The sequence below is a fragment of the Vombatus ursinus genome, unplaced genomic scaffold (assembly GCF_900497805.2).
Source record: "Vombatus ursinus unplaced genomic scaffold, bare-nosed wombat genome assembly UNPS02014812.1, whole genome shotgun sequence".
Lineage (NCBI taxonomy): Eukaryota > Metazoa > Chordata > Mammalia > Diprotodontia > Vombatidae > Vombatus > Vombatus ursinus.
The window spans coordinates 49,627,718-49,648,260 of record NW_020954590.1 but is presented as its reverse complement, the minus strand read 5'-3'; the positions used below and the strand labels follow the sequence as shown (position 1 = coordinate 49,648,260).

The 20,543-nt window shown below is 36.2% G+C and overlaps 1 protein-coding gene across 2 annotated transcripts in view; it reads left to right on the top strand.

Moving 5' to 3' along the window:
* Positions 1 to 20,543, top strand: part of LOC114053899 (rho-associated protein kinase 1) — a 143,922-nt gene that overhangs the window by 33,773 nt on the left and 89,606 nt on the right. For both annotated transcript variants that reach the window (XM_027877018.1, XM_027877017.1), the window contains exon 2: positions 16,560 to 16,641. In XM_027877018.1, the coding sequence (XP_027732819.1) occupies positions 16,560 to 16,641 (82 nt within the window). The remainder of the gene's footprint in view (positions 1 to 16,559; positions 16,642 to 20,543) is intronic.

The following is a 20,543-nucleotide window of genomic DNA, read 5'->3' as shown; positions in this document are numbered from 1 at the left end:
TAGACCATACAAGTCTTTCCAGGTTTTTCTGAAGTCAGCCTGTTCATCATTTCTTATAGCACAATATTATTCCATTACATTCATATACCACAACTTGTTCAGCCATTCCCCAATTGATGGACATCCTCTCAATTTCCAATTCTTTGCCACCACAAAAAGAACTGCTATAAATATTTTTGTATATGTGGGTCCTTTTCCCATTTGTATGATCTCTCTGGGATATAGTCCTAGAAGTGCTATTGCTGGGTCAAAGGGTATGCACATTTTTATAGCCCTTTGGATATAGTTCCAAATTGCTCTCCAGAATGGTTGGATCATTTCACAACTCCACCAACAATGCATTAGTGTTCCAATTTTACCACATTCTGTCCAATATTTATCATTTTCCTGTTTTGTCACGTTGGCCATTCTGATAGGTGTGATGTGGTACCTCAGAGTTGTTTTGATTTGCATTTCTCTAATCAATAGTCATTTAGAGTATTTTTTTCATATGGCTTTAATTTCTTCATCTGAGAACTGCCTGTTCATATCCTTGACCATTTATCAATTGAGGAATGATTTGTATTCTTTTAAATTTGACTTAATTCTATATATATTTTAATTCTATATACATTTTAGAAATGAGACCCTTATCAGAGAGACTGGTTGTAAAAATTCTTTCCCAATTTTCTACTTTCCTTCTAATCTTGGTTGCATTGGCTTTGTTTGTACAAAAAGTTTTCAATTTAATGTAATCAGAGTTATCCATTTTGCTTTTTGTAATGTTCTCTATCTCCTGTTTGGTCATGAATTCTTCTGTTCTCCATAAATCTCATAGGTAAACTATTCCTTGTTCTCCCAGTTTGCTTACAGTATCAGCCTTTATATCTAAATCATGAACCCATTTTGACTTTATTTTGGTATATGGTATGAGATTTTAATCTATGCCTAGTTTCTGCCATACTCTTTTCCAGTTTGCCCAGCAATTTTTGTCAAAGAGTGAGTTCTTATCCCAGAAGCTGGGGTCTTTGGGTTTATCAAATAATAGATTACTATAGTCACTGTGTCTTGCATACTTAACGTATTCCACTGATCCACCACTCTGTTTCTTAGCCAGTACCAAGCAGTTTTGATGATTGCTTCTTTATAATGCAATTTAAGATCTGGAATGACTAGGCCACCTTCCCTGCATTTCTTTTCATTAGTTCTCTTGATATTCTGGACCTTTTGTTATTCCAAATGAATCTTATTATTTTTTCTAACTCTATAAAATAGTTTTTTGGTAATTTGATTGGTATGGCACTGAATAAGTAGATTATTATTTAGATCTGACTTTATTTGTGTGAAAAGTGTTTTGCAATTGTGTTCATATGGTTCCTGGGTTTGCTTCGGGAGGTAGACTCCTAAATATTTTATAATGTCTACAGTAAGTTTAAATGGAATTTCTCTTTCTATCTCTTGCTGTTGGGTTTTGTTGGTAATATATAGAAATGCCAGTGATTTATGTGGGTTTATTTTATAGCCTGCCACTTTGCTAAAGTTGTTTATTATTTCAAGTAGTTTTTTACTTGATTCTCTGGGATTCTCTAAGTATATCATCATATCATCTGCAAAGAGTGATAGCTTTGTTTTCTTCTTTGCATATTCTAATGCCTTCAATGTCTTTTTCTTCTCTTATTGCTAAAGCTAACGTTTCCAGTACGATATTGAACAACAGTGGTGATAATGGACATCCTTGTTTCACCCCCGATCTTATTGGAAATGATTCTAGCTTGTCCCCATTATATGTGATGCTTGCTGAAGGTTTTAGGTAGATGCTGGATGAAGAATTTTGAAGATGAGTAATGTATATCATCGAGAAATTTGTATGTCAGCAAGAAAAGACGAACTGATCACATGGCAAGATTGAGGTAGAAAGCCAAAATTCCCACCTGGTATATCCTCTTGCAGTCAGGAGAAATTGAAGAAAGCCTTCAGCATATATTGGGTGGATTCTTTGTGGCAAACTTTTGGGAAAACATGAACAATAGTAGCACAGGATAGACAGGGATCTGCATCATTGCGGGGGGGGGGGGAAGGGGGAGTCCCAAATACATGAGTTCAAATAGTTCCAGTGGAATATGAATGACCTTTCTAATTCTTTAAGGATCGATGTATGATCAGATCTGAATTTAGTTATTTTGATTTGGCATAACCCTGAATGAATTCTTAAACAAGTAAATGGTTTGGGAATAAGGAAAAACGAATCTTTTACAATAGTGCCATTTCTTATTAGTGCTTTTAGGAAGGAGATTCAAACTCATGGGAGCTGTAAGGTAACCAAGAGAGGTTGTAGAGAGAAAGTAGAAGAGGGATCAGTAAATTCCATTTTGGGGATGGGATATAAATGATGATCCAGCAAAATAAGACTGAAAAGGAAGCAGTCAAACAGATAGGAGGAGAACCAATAAAGCAGTGTTACAAAAACTAAGAGAGAGAGCTTTCTCTAGGGGAAAGAAGGTAGTTAACAGTATCAGGTATTTGCAGAGAAGTCTAGAAGGATGATGATTAAGGAAAGACCATTGGATTTGTCAATTAAGAGATTATTGATAAATTTGGAGAGAGAATTTTAGTTGATTGGGGATGAAGCCAGATTGCAAAGGAGATGCAATGATGTGTGTGAGAGGAGAGGAAGTAGAAGCAATAAATATGGACAGTCTTTCCCCCTTCCTCCCCCCAGGAATTTGGCTATGAAAGGGGAGGAGTGATTTCTTGAGGTAATGGTAGGGTCACATGAGAAATTTTTTTGTGGGCAGGAGAGTCTTAATTAAGCATGTTAGTAAGCAGTAGCAAAAGAACCAGCAAATGGGAAAAAAAAATTGAGGAAAAGTCATTTAAACCAGTTATAACCTGGTTCCACTCTATTTTTCCAGGCTTATGTATTACTTCATTCATGTTCTCCGTGATGCAGATAAACTGGTCTTTTTACTATTCCCCATAAATACCACTCCATCTCTTATCTTTGTGTCTTTTCAAGGTGATCCTCCATACCTGGATTTCTCTTTCTTTCCATCTCTGTGCCCTAGAATCCCTAACTTTCCTTCCAAGTTTGGCTCAAACATTACATTTTGTGTGAGTCCTTTCTTGCTCTCTTCCCTCCCCCAAGTTATCCTGTATTATTGTATTTGTTTTGTATATACTTACATGTACATACATACTTAAGTTCCATCTCCTCCAACAGAATATAAGTTCCTTGAGGGCAGAGACTTTTTTTGTTTTGTTTTTATATCCTAATGCCTAACATCATACTTAGCTCATAGTAAATGTTTAATAAATACTTGTTGATTTATTGACATAATTGGTTAAGAGAAACTAACTGTTACCAGTAGATTTAAAAAAAAAAACCTGTTAAATAATTTATCTAGCCAGAGTTTCTGCTGTTAAGCTTGCAAGTGAAGTGAACCATCCAAGAATTCTGGTAAAAGCATTCTTCAGTTTGTAAACATTCTGTTCTAAATAATTTCTAAGCTGGTCATTTGCAATTCAGAAATAGTTTTGCTATAGGAACAGGGTTGTAAATAATTATTAGGATCCCAGGCTAACTCAGAAAAATCTGCTAAATTTATATTACAGCAGTCATCAAAACCATCTCTTATTGGTAAAAGAAAAAAAATAGAGAGTAAGTCCATATAACATTAGACAAGTACAGTCAGAAACAATCGAACTCATTAACCTGTTTGATAAACTGGAAAATAAACTACCTAAGAAAGATCTCCCTATTTGATAAAAACTGCTGGGAAATTTAAAAAAACAAACAGTTGTGGCAGAAATTAAGCATAGACTAACATCTTAACACTACTTCCTATAATGCATTCTAAATGGATATGTGATTATAATATTAAAGATTATACTATTGGAAAAAATTGGAAGAGAAGTAGATTGTATACTTCTCACAGCTGGAGGTAGGACATATATTCTTAAGGTAATAAAAAAAAGACGAAATACATAATTTTTATTATATTAAACTGAAAAACTTCTGCACAAACAAAATTAATGCACCTAGGGTAGGAAGGGAAGTGTTTACATTGGGAAAAAAAAAATCTTTGTGTCACATTTCTTTGATAAGGGCAGTATTGAAGATATATAAACCATTGACATATGTGTGACCAAAAGCTTCTTCCCAATAGATAACTGGTCAAAGCATATAAACAATTCCCAAAAGAAGAATTAGATACAAAAGAATACTCCAAATTACTAATGATAAGAGAAATGCAAATCAAAAAACACTAAAGTTTTACCCTATACATTGTAAATTGGCAAAACTGTCAAAAGATGGGAAGATTTCATGTTGCAAGGGCTGTGGGAAGATAGGTACACTGGTGCATTGTTGATGGAGATGTGAATCAATGTATCCATCTTGGAAAGCCATTTGGAATTATGGACTACATGGACTAAAATATCCATATCCTTTGGACTATGATACCATTACTGCACTTATGCCCAAGGGTGCTACTGATAAGAAGAAAGTTATCATATACATCAGTCAATCAGCATTTGTTGTATTTAGTCATTTCAGTTCTATCCCGACTCTTTGTGACTGCTTTTGGGGTTTTCTTGGTAAAGGTACTGGAGTGATTTGCCATTTCCTTTTCCAGCTCATTTTACAGGTGAGCAAACTCAGGCAAACAGGGTTAAGTGACTCGACCAAGGTCACAAGTAAGTGTCTGAAGCTGGATTTGAACTCAGGTCTTCCTGACTCCAGGCCAGGCAATCTATCCACTGCACCACCTACTAAGCACCTTCTGTGTGGCCAGGCACTGTGCTTAGCTCTGGGGGTATAAAAAGAGGCAAAAGAGTTCCTGCACTCAAGGAGCTTACAATCAAATGGGGAAGAAAATGTACAAACAAATATATACAAAGCAAGCTATACATACATACATACATACACACACACACATATATATGTGATAAGTAGGAAATGATTAACAGAGGGAAGGCACTAGAATTAAGGCATGTTTATAGCAGCATTTTTTGTGATAGCAAAGAATTAGAAACATCATTTGGAGAATGGCTAAAATTACAGTGGTACAGTAAAGGAATGTGCTTTAAGAAATAATTAATATAATGAATATAGAGAAGTGTGGAAAGTTCTACATAAAGTGATGCAGAGTGAAGTAAGCAGAGTCAAGAAAACAGATTATACCATGTCTGCAACAATGTAAGTGGAAAAAATAACTGTGCCGGCCGCGCCATGCACTCTCCTCCTATAAGGAGCAGGCTACCAGAGTCATACTTACCAGTCTTCGGGTACTACCCGGATAAACACACAGAGACGAGCCTACCAGGAGGTGCCAACACCCGAGCTTTATTCAGAGGCCATCACAGGAAGGCCATAGCAAGAGAGCAGGAGCAAAGAGGGAGCGTGCTCCCGAACACGACCGTCCCTAAGTACCTACTTAGCCCCTCCTCCTCAGCCCGCCTACTAGTCATTGATTGTAGGATCAGATACCGGAAGGGGATGTCTGGGTTTAGCGCACCAAGGGAGAGGAAGTGACGCAGGAGGCTAGGACCGGATACAGGAAGGAGGCGTCTGGGATTAATGCATAGACAAAGAGAGAGCACGTGACCTAGGAAGTCAGGCCCAGATATCGGGAGGAGGCGTCTGGTCAGTGCTACACAAAGGGAAGGTACGTGACCCAGGAAGTCAGGAAGGACACAGGAAGGAGGCGTCTGGGGTTGACGTTGCATTTAGGGAGGGGACTAAGCAAAGGGAACTCGTCCTCTGCCATCCCACTCCCACGTGGCACAGCCCCCTGCCTCAGGAGCACGAGTACTTCTCCGTATCCAGCCCATCCCAGTTCACCACAACTCCGCCTACCACAGCCCCTGCCCCGGGAGCGCGAGCTCCGGTCACTTCCCAATACCCAGTTCCTACCCCATCTTGCCATAACCCCCACCCGGCAGCAGCCAACATCAGACAGCCCCTCACAAACAACTGTATACAGAGACACCAAACAATCAAAAGTGAACGTTGAAGGATTATAAAGAGCACGTATGGCTCGAAAGACTTTTCAATTATTCTGTTCCCCCCCCGTTTTTTTTTTTTTTTCATCTTTTAAAAAAATTACTGGTGTATGAAGTAGTTCTCTGGAAGAGGAAAGGGAGATCAAAGGATTTTGGAGTAAATTATAGTGACCTAGGCCTGAGACCCTCTGGTTCTTGAACCTGGCATTAGAGGGGCAGTGTCAAAGTAATGACAAGGAATGAGAATGGAGATTTTTCCTCAGATGAGAACTATGATGTCATTTCTAACAGTGGAAACATCAACAGCAGAACAAAATCGGAGAGTTGGAATAGCTCTTTGGCCATCTTTTCCCACTTGAACATGAATCTTTTTTTATGGTAGTCCCAAGAAGTAATTATCCAACCTCTGCTGTGAGACCCCCCAGTGAGGGGGAACCTACTACCACCTGATGTTACTCATTCTTTTTTCTTTCTTCTTTTTTTTTTTTGTTGCTCTAATTGTTAGAAAGTTTTCTTTGTATCCAGTCTTAATTTGTCTTTTCATACCTTCTACCCACTGGTTCTAATTTTGCTCTCTGGAGCCAAGAGGAAGGTGGTACAATGCATAGAGTGCTGAGCCTAGATTCTGCAAGACTTGACTTATAGGGGCAGCTAGGTGGCACAGTGGATAGAGCACTGGCCCTGGATTCAGGAAGACCGGAGTTCAAATCCGGCCTCAGACACATAACACTTACTAGCTGTGTGACCCTGGGCAAGTCACTTAACCTCCATTGCCCAACCAAAAAAAAAAAAAAGAAAAAAAAAAGACTTCAAATCAGATTTCAGACATTTAATAACTGTGTTCTTGGGTAAGTCAGCTGTAAGATGAGAGGTCACACTAACATTTATTGCACAGGATTGTTGTGAGGATCAAATGAAATAATATTTGTAAAGTTCTTAGTACAGTGTCTGGCACGTATTAGGTGTTTAAAATCTGTTTGATCCCTTCTTCTACTTGTCAACCTTCACATGCTAAAAGACAGCTATCATGTGTCTCATTTCCTCCCCCATTCTCACCCCCAAGTCTGCTTCATTCCAGGCTAAACATCTCCTTTTCCTAAGAAATCCTCATATGACAATAATTTGAGGCCTTTCACCATTTCTAGTTGCCCTCCTCAGAACACCCTTCAGTTTATCAGGTTCCATCTTAAAATGCAGTGCTCTGAACACTAAGCACAATAATCCAGATGTGATTTGAGTAGAGTACAATGGAATTATGACCTTCTTAGCCTTGTTTACTATTTGTGTCTTAATATAGCTCAAGATTGCATACATTTTTTGGTTACCATATTATGCTGTTGACTTACTGAATTTGCAATCCTCTGGAATTCCTAGAATATTGTCAGAGAATTGCCTATCTAACCATGTTTTCTTCATCTTATATTTGAAAATTTTATTTTTTTTAACCCAACTCTAAGACTTTATGCTTTTCATTTTGAAATTTCATTTGATTAGATTCTGCCCAGAGTTTGAGGCTAATTTCTGGGATCTTTTTGGACCACTTGATGGTTGTGATATAGAGGAAGTTCTTGTTGAGTTGTGTGTTGAACTCAGCTATCCCAGCATTGTATATCAACTGATATACAATATTGATAAACATACTATTGATGCCTCCATCCAGGTCATTAATAAAAATGTTAAACAGCACAAAGCCAATCACAGATCTCTGAAGACTCCCTTCCAAGTTGACACTGAATTATTTATTGAATGAGTAACTTTTGGGGCTGGCCATTTGACTAGTTTGAAATCCATCTAGCTGTATTATTGCTTAGTCCACATCACTCCATCTTTTTCACAAGGAATAGTTTGAGGGACTTTATCAATTGTTTCATTGAAATTGAATGTATTTTTTCTCATGTATTGGGTTTAATTCTCAAATTTTCATTAAAGAAAATTATCTTTATCTCTTTAGAAAATATGTATGCCCTTTATTTTCTTTAGAATTTATTTAAAAATGTTAATTCTGTTTTTCTGAAGGCCAACACTACTAAGATGACAAAACTTATAAAAATAGTTGATACCCTTATTGACAGCCTCAACTTTAGTTGGGGCCCTGGTCAACTATCACTTGTTGAAACTGGTCTAATTGGTCTTCCTGCTTCCAGTTTCTGACAGGGGGATATTCCTAAAGTACAGGTGTGATTACACCACTCTCTTATTCAGTAAACTCCAATGGTTATCTATTACATTTAGGATGAAATACAAATTTGTTTCCATTTGGCAATTGAAGCACTTCACAACCTGGCGACCTACCTTTCCACACTTATCACACATTGCTCTCCTTTATACACTCTTGGGTCTGTTCATGCTGGCCTTCTTGCTGTTCCTCACTAGACATTGTCTACTTTCTTTGTGCTTTTGCTGACCAAGGCTATCTCCCACTCCTGGGAGATAGATCCTTCTTTACTTTTGTCTCTTAAAATCCATATCTTTCTTCAAAGCTTAGCTCAAATATTTCCTACGTGAAGTCTTTCCAGATTCTCCTCCCTCCCTTGCTGCTGGTATTTTATATATACTTTATGTGTATATGTTGTTTTCTCCTATAGAATATGCATTTCTTCAGGGCAAGGGCTATTTTCAGTAATGTCTTTGCATTCCAGCACCTAACACAGTATCTGCCATATGTCTGTCATACACAGACACACACATACATACATGCCACTTAATAAATTCTAATATATTTCATTAGTGAGTGTTTCATTTCTCTTGGTTAACTAAACTTTTCTAATTTATTTTGCTCACACCACTCTATGCTAACTTTTAAAATTCATTTCATCTTAGCATTACTTTGTATCCTGAACACTTGAATTTCAGAGCTAGAGGGAACTTTAAGAATTTTTTTCTTGCCTTTGATTTTACAGGTGAGAAAACCGAGGCCCATACTTGGAGATAGCAAAGGTAGACTAGGAGTTACGGTATTGGAAAGATAGCCCAAGTGTGTGATTCTTCCCTTGTGAGAGAGAAGATGAGCATAATTATAGGTTGAGACATGGGATGTGCTAGAAAGGGAATAATTCTGGACAAGGTCATGATAGTATAAAAAGATGACAGGGCAGGGATAAATTTAGGTAAAAATATTTTTCTTTGAAGGTACAATATAAGATATTTAGGCATAGTTTATTAATAACTAGTAGCTGACATTTTATGTTTTCAAATTTAGAAGATGCTTTACATACATTAGTACTCTCAACCCAGTAGGGTTTTATTAAACATTTTTGAATGAATTATATTATCTCTTTGAGTCTGTTTTCTTATTTAAAAAATGAATGATTGAATTAGATGATTTCCAAAGGTGGCTTCTAGACCTACTATTCACCTTGACTTCAATACAAGCAAACTAACATAAAAAATAACAATAATAATACCTGTAGTACCTAACTTATAGGATTGTTGTGAGGCCCAAGTGATAATAATGTATGTAAAGCATCTTATAAATTTTAAAGCACTATAAAATGTCAGTTGCTACCATTTAACAAACTATGCTTCAGCATCTTACATCATACCTTCAAAGAAAAAAAGTGTGTGTGTGTATATATATATATATATATAATATATACCTAAATTATTTTAAAAATTATTGTGAAATTCTAGATAAGAGAATTAGAGAATTTTAGAGCTAGAAGGTACTATTAGCTTTTCCAACTCTTTATAGCTAGGATAGATCATCTAATCCACGTGTTTACCAAATTTTGTCAGTTACTTTATGTTGCAATGCATTTGGCACCTTCTTCTTCCTTTTTACCCTCATTGCCCTACTAAAGCTCCTATCATAACTTACCTTGAATTGTTAAAGCATTCTGGTTCATTCATTATGCTGTTGCCAAAATAATCTTTCTAATGCAAGGATTGAAAATGTTGCTTCTTAGGGAAAAAGATGTTTACTGAATCCCCGTTGCTTACAGTGTAAGTCATTTTGCACTTAAGTGCAAGTCACGTAACTAGTTTATTTGTCTCAGTTTCCTCATCTGTAAAATGGGGATAATAGCACCCACCTCCCAGAGTTATGAGGATAAAATGAGATGATAGTTGTAAAGTGCTTATTAGCACAGTAGCTGACTCATAGTAAGCACTATGTAAATGTTAGCTATTATTATTATTATTATTATTATTGTTACAGAATAAAATTCAAGATGACCTCTGAGATTCCTTCCTGCTCTTGATCTGTGTGATCTTTGGACTAGTCTTCAAGCTAGTTTTATTTCACTCTACTTCTTTTCCTTTTATTTAGTGTACTTTCCAAACTGGACTACTAGCCATCCCTTGATTTTATTTTGTCCTTTAATGCTTCTTTTCGTCACTTAGATTATTCTCCCTTCATCATCATACTGAAAAGGTTCAGTGACCTAATCGCTCTCTTCAACAATGTAGATTGCAACCCATGCATACTTGTCCATACTGTGTGACTCTTGTTCATGTCCTCCCATAAAGTGGCCTAAAGGTTTCCATTCATGCTTACAGACTTCTTTTGTTTCTTTTGATATTGAGAAATTACAAATGGATTATATGGACTTTCCGTCATTATCTGTTCCTCATACCACTTGACCAGCCCGTCTTAATTTTTTGGTCATACTTTTCTTTGGCGTTTGATTCAAGTCAATTAAAATTCTATATGAAGTCATTATATATGTTGATATTATTTCCTCAGTCTGTCTGTAAGCATTTATTAAACACCTACTATGTTCCAGGCACTAACTGGAATTACAAAAAAGGGCAAAAGACAATCCCTGATCTCAGGGAGGTCACAGTACAATAGGAGAGACAACATGAAAACAACTGTGCACAAATAAGATACATACAGGATAAACTAGAGATGATCAATAGAGGAATGGCACGAGCATTAAGGGGGATCAGGAAAGTCTTCTTGTAGAAGATGGGATTTTATCTGGGACTTGAAGGAAGCCAGGTAGTCCAGGAGGCAGAGGTGAGGAGGGAGAGCATTTCAGGCGTGGGGAATAGCCAGTGAAAATGCCTGGAGTTTGGTGATGTGGTTTCTTGTGTGAAGAACAGCATGGATATTTCCATCCATTTCCTATTTTCTGATGTGAGACTTTTCTGGAAGAAAGTATTCGTGATGAACAGATGTAAGGCTTCTGTGTAGTCCACAAATCTTTGGACTCTAATGTCTTACATTGGAACCATTCCTCACTTAGGCTTACTTTTGGATTGAAGTCCCTAAGAATCCAGAATATATGTTGATTTAGTTTTGCGAATCAGAATGAGTTCATAGATTTTCTCTGCTTCATCTTCGCAACAGATGGTATGTAAAGTGCAGTTGTTTTTGTGGTTTCATTACTTATTGATTGCTCCCATCTAACAGGTCCTGAAGGCATTTAAATTGAATTTGGTATTAGGGATCCTTAAATTTCATGAGGCAAATTTAATTTTGCTGCTAATTGCTTTTTTGAAATATTTTTTCAGATACCATATTTAAGGATAAATAACTAGGTAAACCATTTGTTAAGTGCTTGTTATATGCTAAGCCTTGGTGAAACAAATACAAGTAAGCAAGACAGTTCTGGCTCACAAGGAGTTTGTGTTCTAGTTGGGAAAAGACAACATACAGGCAAAGAGTACCAACATGTTTTGTTGGTGGTGGCTGGAAAGTGAGATGGAGGCTTGAATCTAGGGAAAATAAAACAAAAACCCACACGTCAAGGTCAAGGGAGAGTGGTTACAATAAGCTTCAAGAGATAATCTTCCCCTACAAGAAATGAGAATCACTGTTTGTGGACTTTGTGTTTCCTCTGTAAAATGGTTAAGATATTCTACAAGTGGAACTGGGTTTGAAAAAAAATTACAGTTTTACTGCATATGTATAAAATTATTTTATATGCTTCAGTTTCCCAATTTTGTCTTAGCTATTCATTTAAAAAACAATTCATCACAACCTTTATGAACAAGTTATTACTTGACAGTGGGTACTATTATGTTATTCTATACTTGAAGTAGTTATGCATGGGAGATTCTTGTCCTGCCGTGGTATTCAAAGGTTATTATTTCATCATTCAGAAATGTCTCTTTTCACTGGAATACTGAACACTTAGATTCTAGAGATCTGTCTATTAAAACTTTTCAATTCCAATTCTGTTTCCACAGAAAAATGCTTTTCTAGTGGAGCTCATGGTGATACCAACTCTTGCTGTTTATTTGCTACGTGACCTTGGGCAAATCATTTTACTCTTAGGGACTTCAGTTTCTTTCTCTGTAAATGAGATTTTGACTAGATCTCTGAGGTCCTTTCCGGCTCTAAAACTTGTGAGAAATGTGATTATTTTAGTGAAATTTGGTGACATTTTAGATAAGACCTGGTTTTCATAATTCAGAGCTGCTCACATTACTTAGTTGTGTGTTTTATTCTGCTTCTCCTTTTTGCTTTTGACAGTCATGTGACCATATAGCTGACGCTGTTATCCTTTCAGTAGTGCTCTCTGTGAAAGGTTACAAGATGCTTTCCACATTAATGTTCTCCCATTTATAGTTCAAGTTATAACTTATTTTTTTAAAAGATATATCTTATGGAGAACATTATGAAATGCAAAATGGATAACTTTGATTACATTAAGTTGAAAAGCTTTTACACAAAGCTGGTGCAACCAAGATTAGAAGGGAAGCAGAAAGCTGGGAAACATTTTTTTACAACCAGTGTCTCTGATAAAAGCCTCATTTCTAAAATATATAGAGAACTGAATTGAATTTATAAGAATACAAGTCACTCCCCAATTGATAAATGGTCAGAGGATAAGAACAGGCAGTTTTCAGAGGAAGAAATTAAAGATATCCTTAGTCATATGAAAAAAATGCTCTAAATCACTATTGATTAGAGAAACACAAATCAAAATGACTCTGAGGTACCACATCACATCTATCATATTGGCTAACATGAGAAAGCAGAAAATGGTAAGTGTTGCAGAAGATGTAGGAAAATTGGAACAGTAGTGCATTGTTAGTAGAGTTGTGAACTGATCCAACCATTCTGAAGAGCAATTTGGAACTATGCCCAAAGGGCTATAAAAATGTACATACCCTTTGATCAAGCAATACTGCTTCTAGGGCTGTTTCCCAAAGAGATCATAAAAATGGGAAAAGGACCCACATGGACAAATATATTTATAGCAGTTCTTTCTGTGGGGGCAAAGAATTGGAAATTGAGGGGATGCCCATCAACTGGGGAATGACTGAACAAGTTGTGGTATGTGAATGTAATAGAATACTATTGTGCTATAAGAAATGATGAGCAGGTGGACTATAGAAAAACCTGGAAAGACTTACATGAACTGATGCTGAGTGAAGTGAGGAGAACCTGAACATTATACACAGTAACAGCCACACTGCGTTGACTGATTTTGATAGACTTAGCTCTTTCCAGCAATGTAAGGATCTAAGACAACTTCAAAAGACTCATGATGGAAAAAGCTATCCACATCCAGAGAAGGAATCTGAATGCATATGGAAGCATACTATTTGTTCTTCTTTTCTTTTGTTGTTTAGTTTTGATTCTTCTTTCTCAAGGTTCCTCTCATTGGTTCTAATTCTTCTTTACATCATGACTAATGTGAAAATATGCTTAATATGAACATATAAGTAGAGCCTATATCAGATTGCACACTGTCTTGGGGAGGGGGGAGAGAGGGAGGGGGAGAAAATTTGAAACTCTAAGTCTTATGGAAGTGAATGTTGATAACTAAAAATTAATAAATTTTAAAATAAAAATATATATCTTAATATTTAATGTAAATTGGTTTTTTCAGATACAATAACTGGAACTTCAAATTTATTAAATTAATAGCAATGACTCAATTTGCTATTATCCAGTGGCATATTGTATTACTTAATGGCTCTTTCCTGCTCTGGCAGACTAGAGTTGATGAAGTCCAGTGATAATGACATTAGATTTGGAGTCAGTGTCAAAAGACTTGGATACAAGTTCGGACTGCCTTTTTACTAGGTGATTGACCAGGAGAAAATCTGTTAACCTCTCTGAACATTAATTTCCTCATAATAATTTACATTTTTTAGTAAGTGTTTATAAGACACTTTCCCTGTACAACCCTATTTTACAGATATACAAACTGAGCCTCTATCCAAAGTCATACAAAATTAGTATGGTAACTATTAGTATGTTAATATAAATTTCTTGACTTCAAATTTAGCATTCCTTCCACTATCCTATGCTGCGTTTCCATTTGTAAAATGAGAGAGAGAGACCCCCAAAAATAATTACACAGTATTGCTGTATAAAAATTTAATCAAGTTATTTGAGAGATTTTTTTTTCAGTATATTTAAAGTTTAGTATTTTAAAGAGAATCCATCCGGTAAAGAAAATTTGGAATGGGAAATGAAGTAGGAGATTGAACTCTTCTGTTTTTACTAATTGAGAAGGCTTATAACACAGATGGGTCATTCTCACTTTACTTTTCTTCTCCTCTTCCCCCATGCTCCCCACTCCTCTCCCTATTCCTCCCTCCATACCACTTTGCCATCCCCCTTTATAATTTACAAAGCTTATCAACTATGCTACCTCCATAAGGACAAAGTTAGGAGGGATTTGAGTGGCTGAGGAGAAACTGAGACTGCGAAAAGTTAAGTGATTTGTCCAGGATCACACACCTACACCCAAGACTGGATTTGAACTCATATCTTTGTGACTTCCAAGTGTAGAACTCCACATAACTGCTAAGTGCTTATTGGCTAGTAACATCTTTAATCTTATCCATCCACAAATGCACAGTAGTGTAGAAGAGCAAAGTGTAAAAACCCTTTGGGAATGGAGGCTTTAGGGAATCTCCTCCCACCACTCAGCACAGTACATCTTCTATTTTTAGTGATGAAGAGGAGGGGAGAGGGAGAAATGAAGTGGCGAGACAAAAGGAGAGATCTTGGATTTAAATCCTAGCTTCACTATTTACTGTGTCACCCTGGCCACTTAACCCTTCTCAGTTACAGTTTCTTCACTTGTAAAATAGGGGTGATAATGCCTGAAATATTTACTTTGCAGGCTTTTTGTGTGGAACTCACTTTGTAAAACCATAAAACAATATGACAATATGAGCTGCTATTATTGCTGTTGTTACTATGTCTGAGAGATGTGGGCGAGGATTCAGGCCAGTAGAAGATGTGCCTCCCTTACCTTGCAGTATAAGCAATGGGCATGTGACTCCTTCAGCATGTGTGTGAATTGGTGGAAAAGTTGTTCTGGATCCAAATCCTGCTGCTGACTTGTAATGGCTGGGTGACCATGGATAAGTTACTGAACTTACCTGAGCTTCATTTCTGTCACCTATCATAAGGTTGTTGTGAAGAAAGTGTTAAGTTATACCTTAAAGCACTGTATTAGATTGAGTTATTATATGTAGATAATCATAATAATATTAACAATAGCTGGCATTCATATAGCACTTTAAGGTTTGCAAAATACTTTACAAATATTATCTGCTTTTATAAAACTGAGGGGGTACTGTTTTCCTCTTTAGTCTCTGCTTTAAGTCTTGACTCACATCTATCTCCTACACAGTTGCCAAAGTAATTTTCTTAAATCGAAGGTCTGAACATGTTCCAATAGCCTCCTTTGTCCCTAGATTCAAACATAAACTGCTCAGTCTGGAATTTAAAGCTGTTTACAGGCTGACCCTTTTCTACTTTTTTGGTGGTCTTACATATTATTCCCCTCTAACACACTTTTTGGTTTGTTTGCTATTCCTCAGCAAGCATTTAATTAAGTGCCTAATATATACCATATCTTCCATCTGCATGCTTTTATGCTAGCAGTCCCTCATGGTTAAATGCTCTCCCTTCTTGGAAACTCTGGCTTCCTTCATGACTCAACAGGAGGCCCCCCCCCCCCAGGTTACCTTGTATGTACTTTGTGTCTTATGTACTAGTATATCCTGATATGAGATTCCACCCACCCCCACATAAAAATATTTAGCTTATTTTCATTTTTCAGATACCTTCAAATTCAATCTCTGGTGGAATTAATCTCCTTATGGAATTTCTCTATCTATACTTTGTCTTATCCAGCTTATCTTTCTACCTGTTTTCTTTAGTGTGATTTCTACTTGATGGAGTACCTTAAATACTGTCATGTTAGAATTCATTCAGTCATCATAGCCCTGCTGTTCTTGATGGTGAAAAGCTTATGATAAATTTTTTATAGATTCCATTTTTATCTTCTCAGTTCTACTTTCTTGTCATCCCTCAAACTTGCTTTTCGTTCCACTGTATTTTTGTCATGTTGATAATCTTCTACTATCCTACTTTGTAAGCTCTTATAAATGAGCTGATAATTTCAGCTACTTCTGTTCTTGTCTTGTTGAAGTGATTTCTAGCTCTTTAGTCTCAATTAGATTGTTGAATGTTGATTTGTTAGAAATTTCAGCATAATACAACCAGGTTGCAAGCTGCTTGTAAAAATGAAGGTATTCTTAAAATGTATGTAAAAAAAATTCAAAGCATTTTCATATCATGAACATGAATGAGGAAAAAAGTTTTATTCAAGTAGTCAAGAAAACTGATCTCTTTTTTTTTGCTTGTTTTTTAGGATGGATTGGATGCTTTGGTATATGATCTGGATTTTCCTGCACTAAGAAAAAACAAAAATATTGACAACTTTTTAAGCAAATGTAAGTAATCATCTATAATAATTGACATATATGCATATATATAAACCAAATATTACATATTTAAAAACTTATCCATTTTGTGTAATTTATATTCTTCTTTCCATTCTGTGATTACAAAGCACTTGTTCATTAAAGCTTCCGACATAGGATTAGTTTGGGTCAGAGAGGAGGAGGATCATCACTTTCATTGCTTCTTAATAACGTTTATGAAAGATTATGTGCATAAAAAGATAGCACATAATAGCTAAAATGGAAAGGGTTTCAAAAGTTATAAACTGTTTATCTTATCTTACCCGTCTTTTATATGATTCTGTGTTTGTTTTCTATTACAGTAGATATTTGGGTTGCATCAATATTACTTAGTAATTATATCTGAAAGATTTTTGAAAAGATTCCTTTGTCTAGAAGGTTGTATAGTCTTTGGTGTCGGGTAGCACCATTTTTTGATATGGTTGAAAAATTTGTCAAAAAAAATTAGCATCGAACTCTTTAAACTGATCATCTATAAAATTCTGTTGACAGAATCACGGATTTGATATTGACTTACAGGGTTTTTTTGTGGTGGGAGTTATATTTTGTCCTGAGACCTAAATGCTACGTTCAGAGTTGACATTGTGGAATTTTACAGTTGTATACCTTAGTCTCTTCGAACTGTTGAGACAGTGAAGGAGCAAAGTGGGTAGAGAGCTCTGTATTTGGAGTCAGGAAGCAGGAATGAAAATCCTCCGACACTTACTGGCTGTGGGACCCTGGGTAACTTTTCTCTGCATCAGGTTTCTCATCTATAAAATGGGGATAATAGCACTTACTTTACAAGATTATTGTGAGGATCAATCTATTATCATTATTGATTCATTTCAAATTTATATTTAAGGTGTTACCTTTGATCTACAAAGCCCTATGTAATTCCATATATCTATTGGATAAATGCTTATTGAATTAAATGGAGTTTATGGAATTAAATACGATATACTCATTTTTAAATTAGAGGTATCTGAACTCATTATACAGAAGACCATTATTCATGCTTCATTAAGGCTGATTCTGCCCTCTCTTTTAGACCCCATCCCTTCTTGTTTCTTCCTGGATCTTCCTCTCAGAATTACTCTCTGATTGACTATAGTGCTTCTCACTTGTGCTGCAATAGCTTCCCAATTATCTTCCCTACTGTCTTTCATTCTTCTTTTCAAGCCGTTCTCTCCAAAGCTGCTAAAATATCCTTTCTGCATCATAGGTCTGACCATGCCACTCCTCTGTTCAAGAATTCTCTGTTACTTTAGGTTAAGATAAGATCTCCCCATCTCAGAATTAAAAACCCTCCCTGTTTGACCACATTCTCCCTTTTTACACTTATTTCACATCATCCCCCTTCATTCACTCTTTGTTCAAGCCAGATTGGCTTGCTTGTTCTTAGAACTCAGTATTTCATTTTCCACTTCCATGTTTTTGTAAAGGCATCTGCCTACTTGGAATTTACTCATTCCCTACCATGACTACTTAACATTCTTTAAGGCTCACCTCAGGTATCACCTCCTCTGTGAAGCCTTTCCTGATCCCCCAAGTAGTTAGTTTTTCTCACTTGTTAGCTTATTATATCTTTGTCTCTTTACTTTTTTGATCCCTCTGTAGAACGTATGTTCCTTAAGAACAGGGAATGTTTTTCATTCGAAAATCCAGGGTGGCCTAATCACCCTGGGAAGTGGAGGTCAGCACAGGAACCTAACTGATCCAGGGTAAGACCAAACAAGGACAGATACCTCACCTAAAAGCACATCAGAAAGCATCAGGGCAACCCATGAAGACACCTGCCAGTATAAAAAATTGTTGTAAATCTAGAAATCCCTCCAAAGAAGGGGAGAGCAATTGTAATAACTTTAAGCAGAGACTCAGATGAAAAAAAAACACATTTTCCTCAAAGATAACATGAATACCTAGAAGTGAAGTAAGACATAAACAATAAAATAGAAGTTCTGGAGCAAAGAATTAGAAGGAGAATAGTTTAGAAGAGAATGTTTTAACCCTTAACCCAGATGATGGATTCCTTAAAAACTAGAATAGACCAAACAGAAATCAAGAACAAAGGAACAAACTTCCTGATAATTATGGGGAGATTAAAAGATTTGGGAAGGGGGGAGAAAAAAAAGAATTAGAATCTAATATGGTGCCCATCAGTTGGGGAATGGCTGAACAAATTGTATTATGTGACTATAATGTAGTATTATGCTGGAAAAAATGGTGAAAAAGGTATTTCAGCGAATCCTAAGTAGTAAGAATATCTGGTTATCAAGTGAAGTGAGCAAACCCAGGAGGACAGTTTGTATAAGAATAAACAACATTGTAAAACGAAACAACTTTGAAGGACTTAAGAACTCTGATTAATGCAATGACAAATGAGCCGAGTCTCCAAAGGATCTATAGTGAAACATGTTATCCACCTCCTGAAAGAGAGATGATGGATTCAGTGCAGAAAGTTTTTCTTTACATGCAGCTTTGTGTATTTTTTAACTTGTATATATACCTCTTTGTTACAAGGATATATGTAAGTGGGTTGTGGTTTGTTTTGTTTTGTTTGGTTTTTTAACCCTCCTTGGTGGTGGTGGTGGTGGTGGTGGTGTCAGTGGGAAGAGGGTGGTAATAGTGATGCACCCCCCCTCCAAAAAAAAAGATGGCCGTGGAAGAATTTTTTAAATGTGCAGAAGAGAATAGAAGGAAGTTAAAAAGTACAAACAGGACCATTTTGAAAGTAACATGTGGCATATATTATATATGGCATGAAATAAATACTCAGTAATCTTCTTTTGTGTTCTTCTGTGACTTGGAGTTAGGAATTTCTAAGTTCAACTCCTCCTCAGACCCTGGCAAGTCACTTATCATCTGTCTACTTCAGTTTTCCTCACCTACAAAATGGGGATAATAGTACTTACCTAACTGGGTTATGTTAAGAATCAAGTAAGATAACATGTAAAGCCCTTTGCACACTTAAAGCGCTATATTATTGTTATATAGAAGTATTTTTTTTAATCTCATGTTTAAGTTCAGAATAAAAGTAATTCGTTTTTAAAAAGTTCGATAAAATCCCCTTACAGGGTCTAGTAGGGAAAGTGATGAGGGGTGGGGGGGGGATGTGTGTATACATACATATATATGCATATGTAATATATATGAGATGAATAGTCCATAGTATGGTGTAAAAATACAATAGGAAAATTAAAAAGTATAATGCTTACAGGAGTATGAAGTTATTTCAGACAAGACCATAGAAGATAAGGACTTGAATTCACTTACTCTTTCTTTCCCTCTAGTCTGGTTTCCATCCCTAACACTCCACTGAAATTTCACTTATAGGTTACTAGTGTTTTTCTTGCCAAATTCAATGATTTAAAAAAAAATTGTCCTTGTCCTCTTTGACCTCAACATTTAACATTGGCAACTCACTCCTTGAAACTTATTGTTCCTTTGGTTACTATAACATAGTACTTCCCTGGCTTTCTTCTTCAGTCTTTGATTTGACTTCTCTTCCTTTTCTTCCTTCCTCTGCTAATTGTGGATGATCCCCTTATGTGGCTTTGTCTTCAGCTGGGCTTTCTGCATTCTCTTCCCTTTAGAAGTCTTTTGCTACTGTGACTAAAACTATCATTTCTCTGAGGTTGACTCTCAAATCCTGATTCCTAACTCTTGTTCTGCATTTCCAGTTGCCTACAGGGTACCCCTACCTATTTAATAACATTAAAATGGAATGTTTTAGGCTTCCCTTGTCTTCTTGTATCCTTTCATCTAGTTTTCTTCCCAAAATAAACTCTGCTTGTTCACCTAAAGAACAATTTCTAGTGAACAAAAAAATTGTTAAATTGAATAGAATCAGTACTACCACTGTTTTTTCAAGACTCTTATCTGGAAACGTT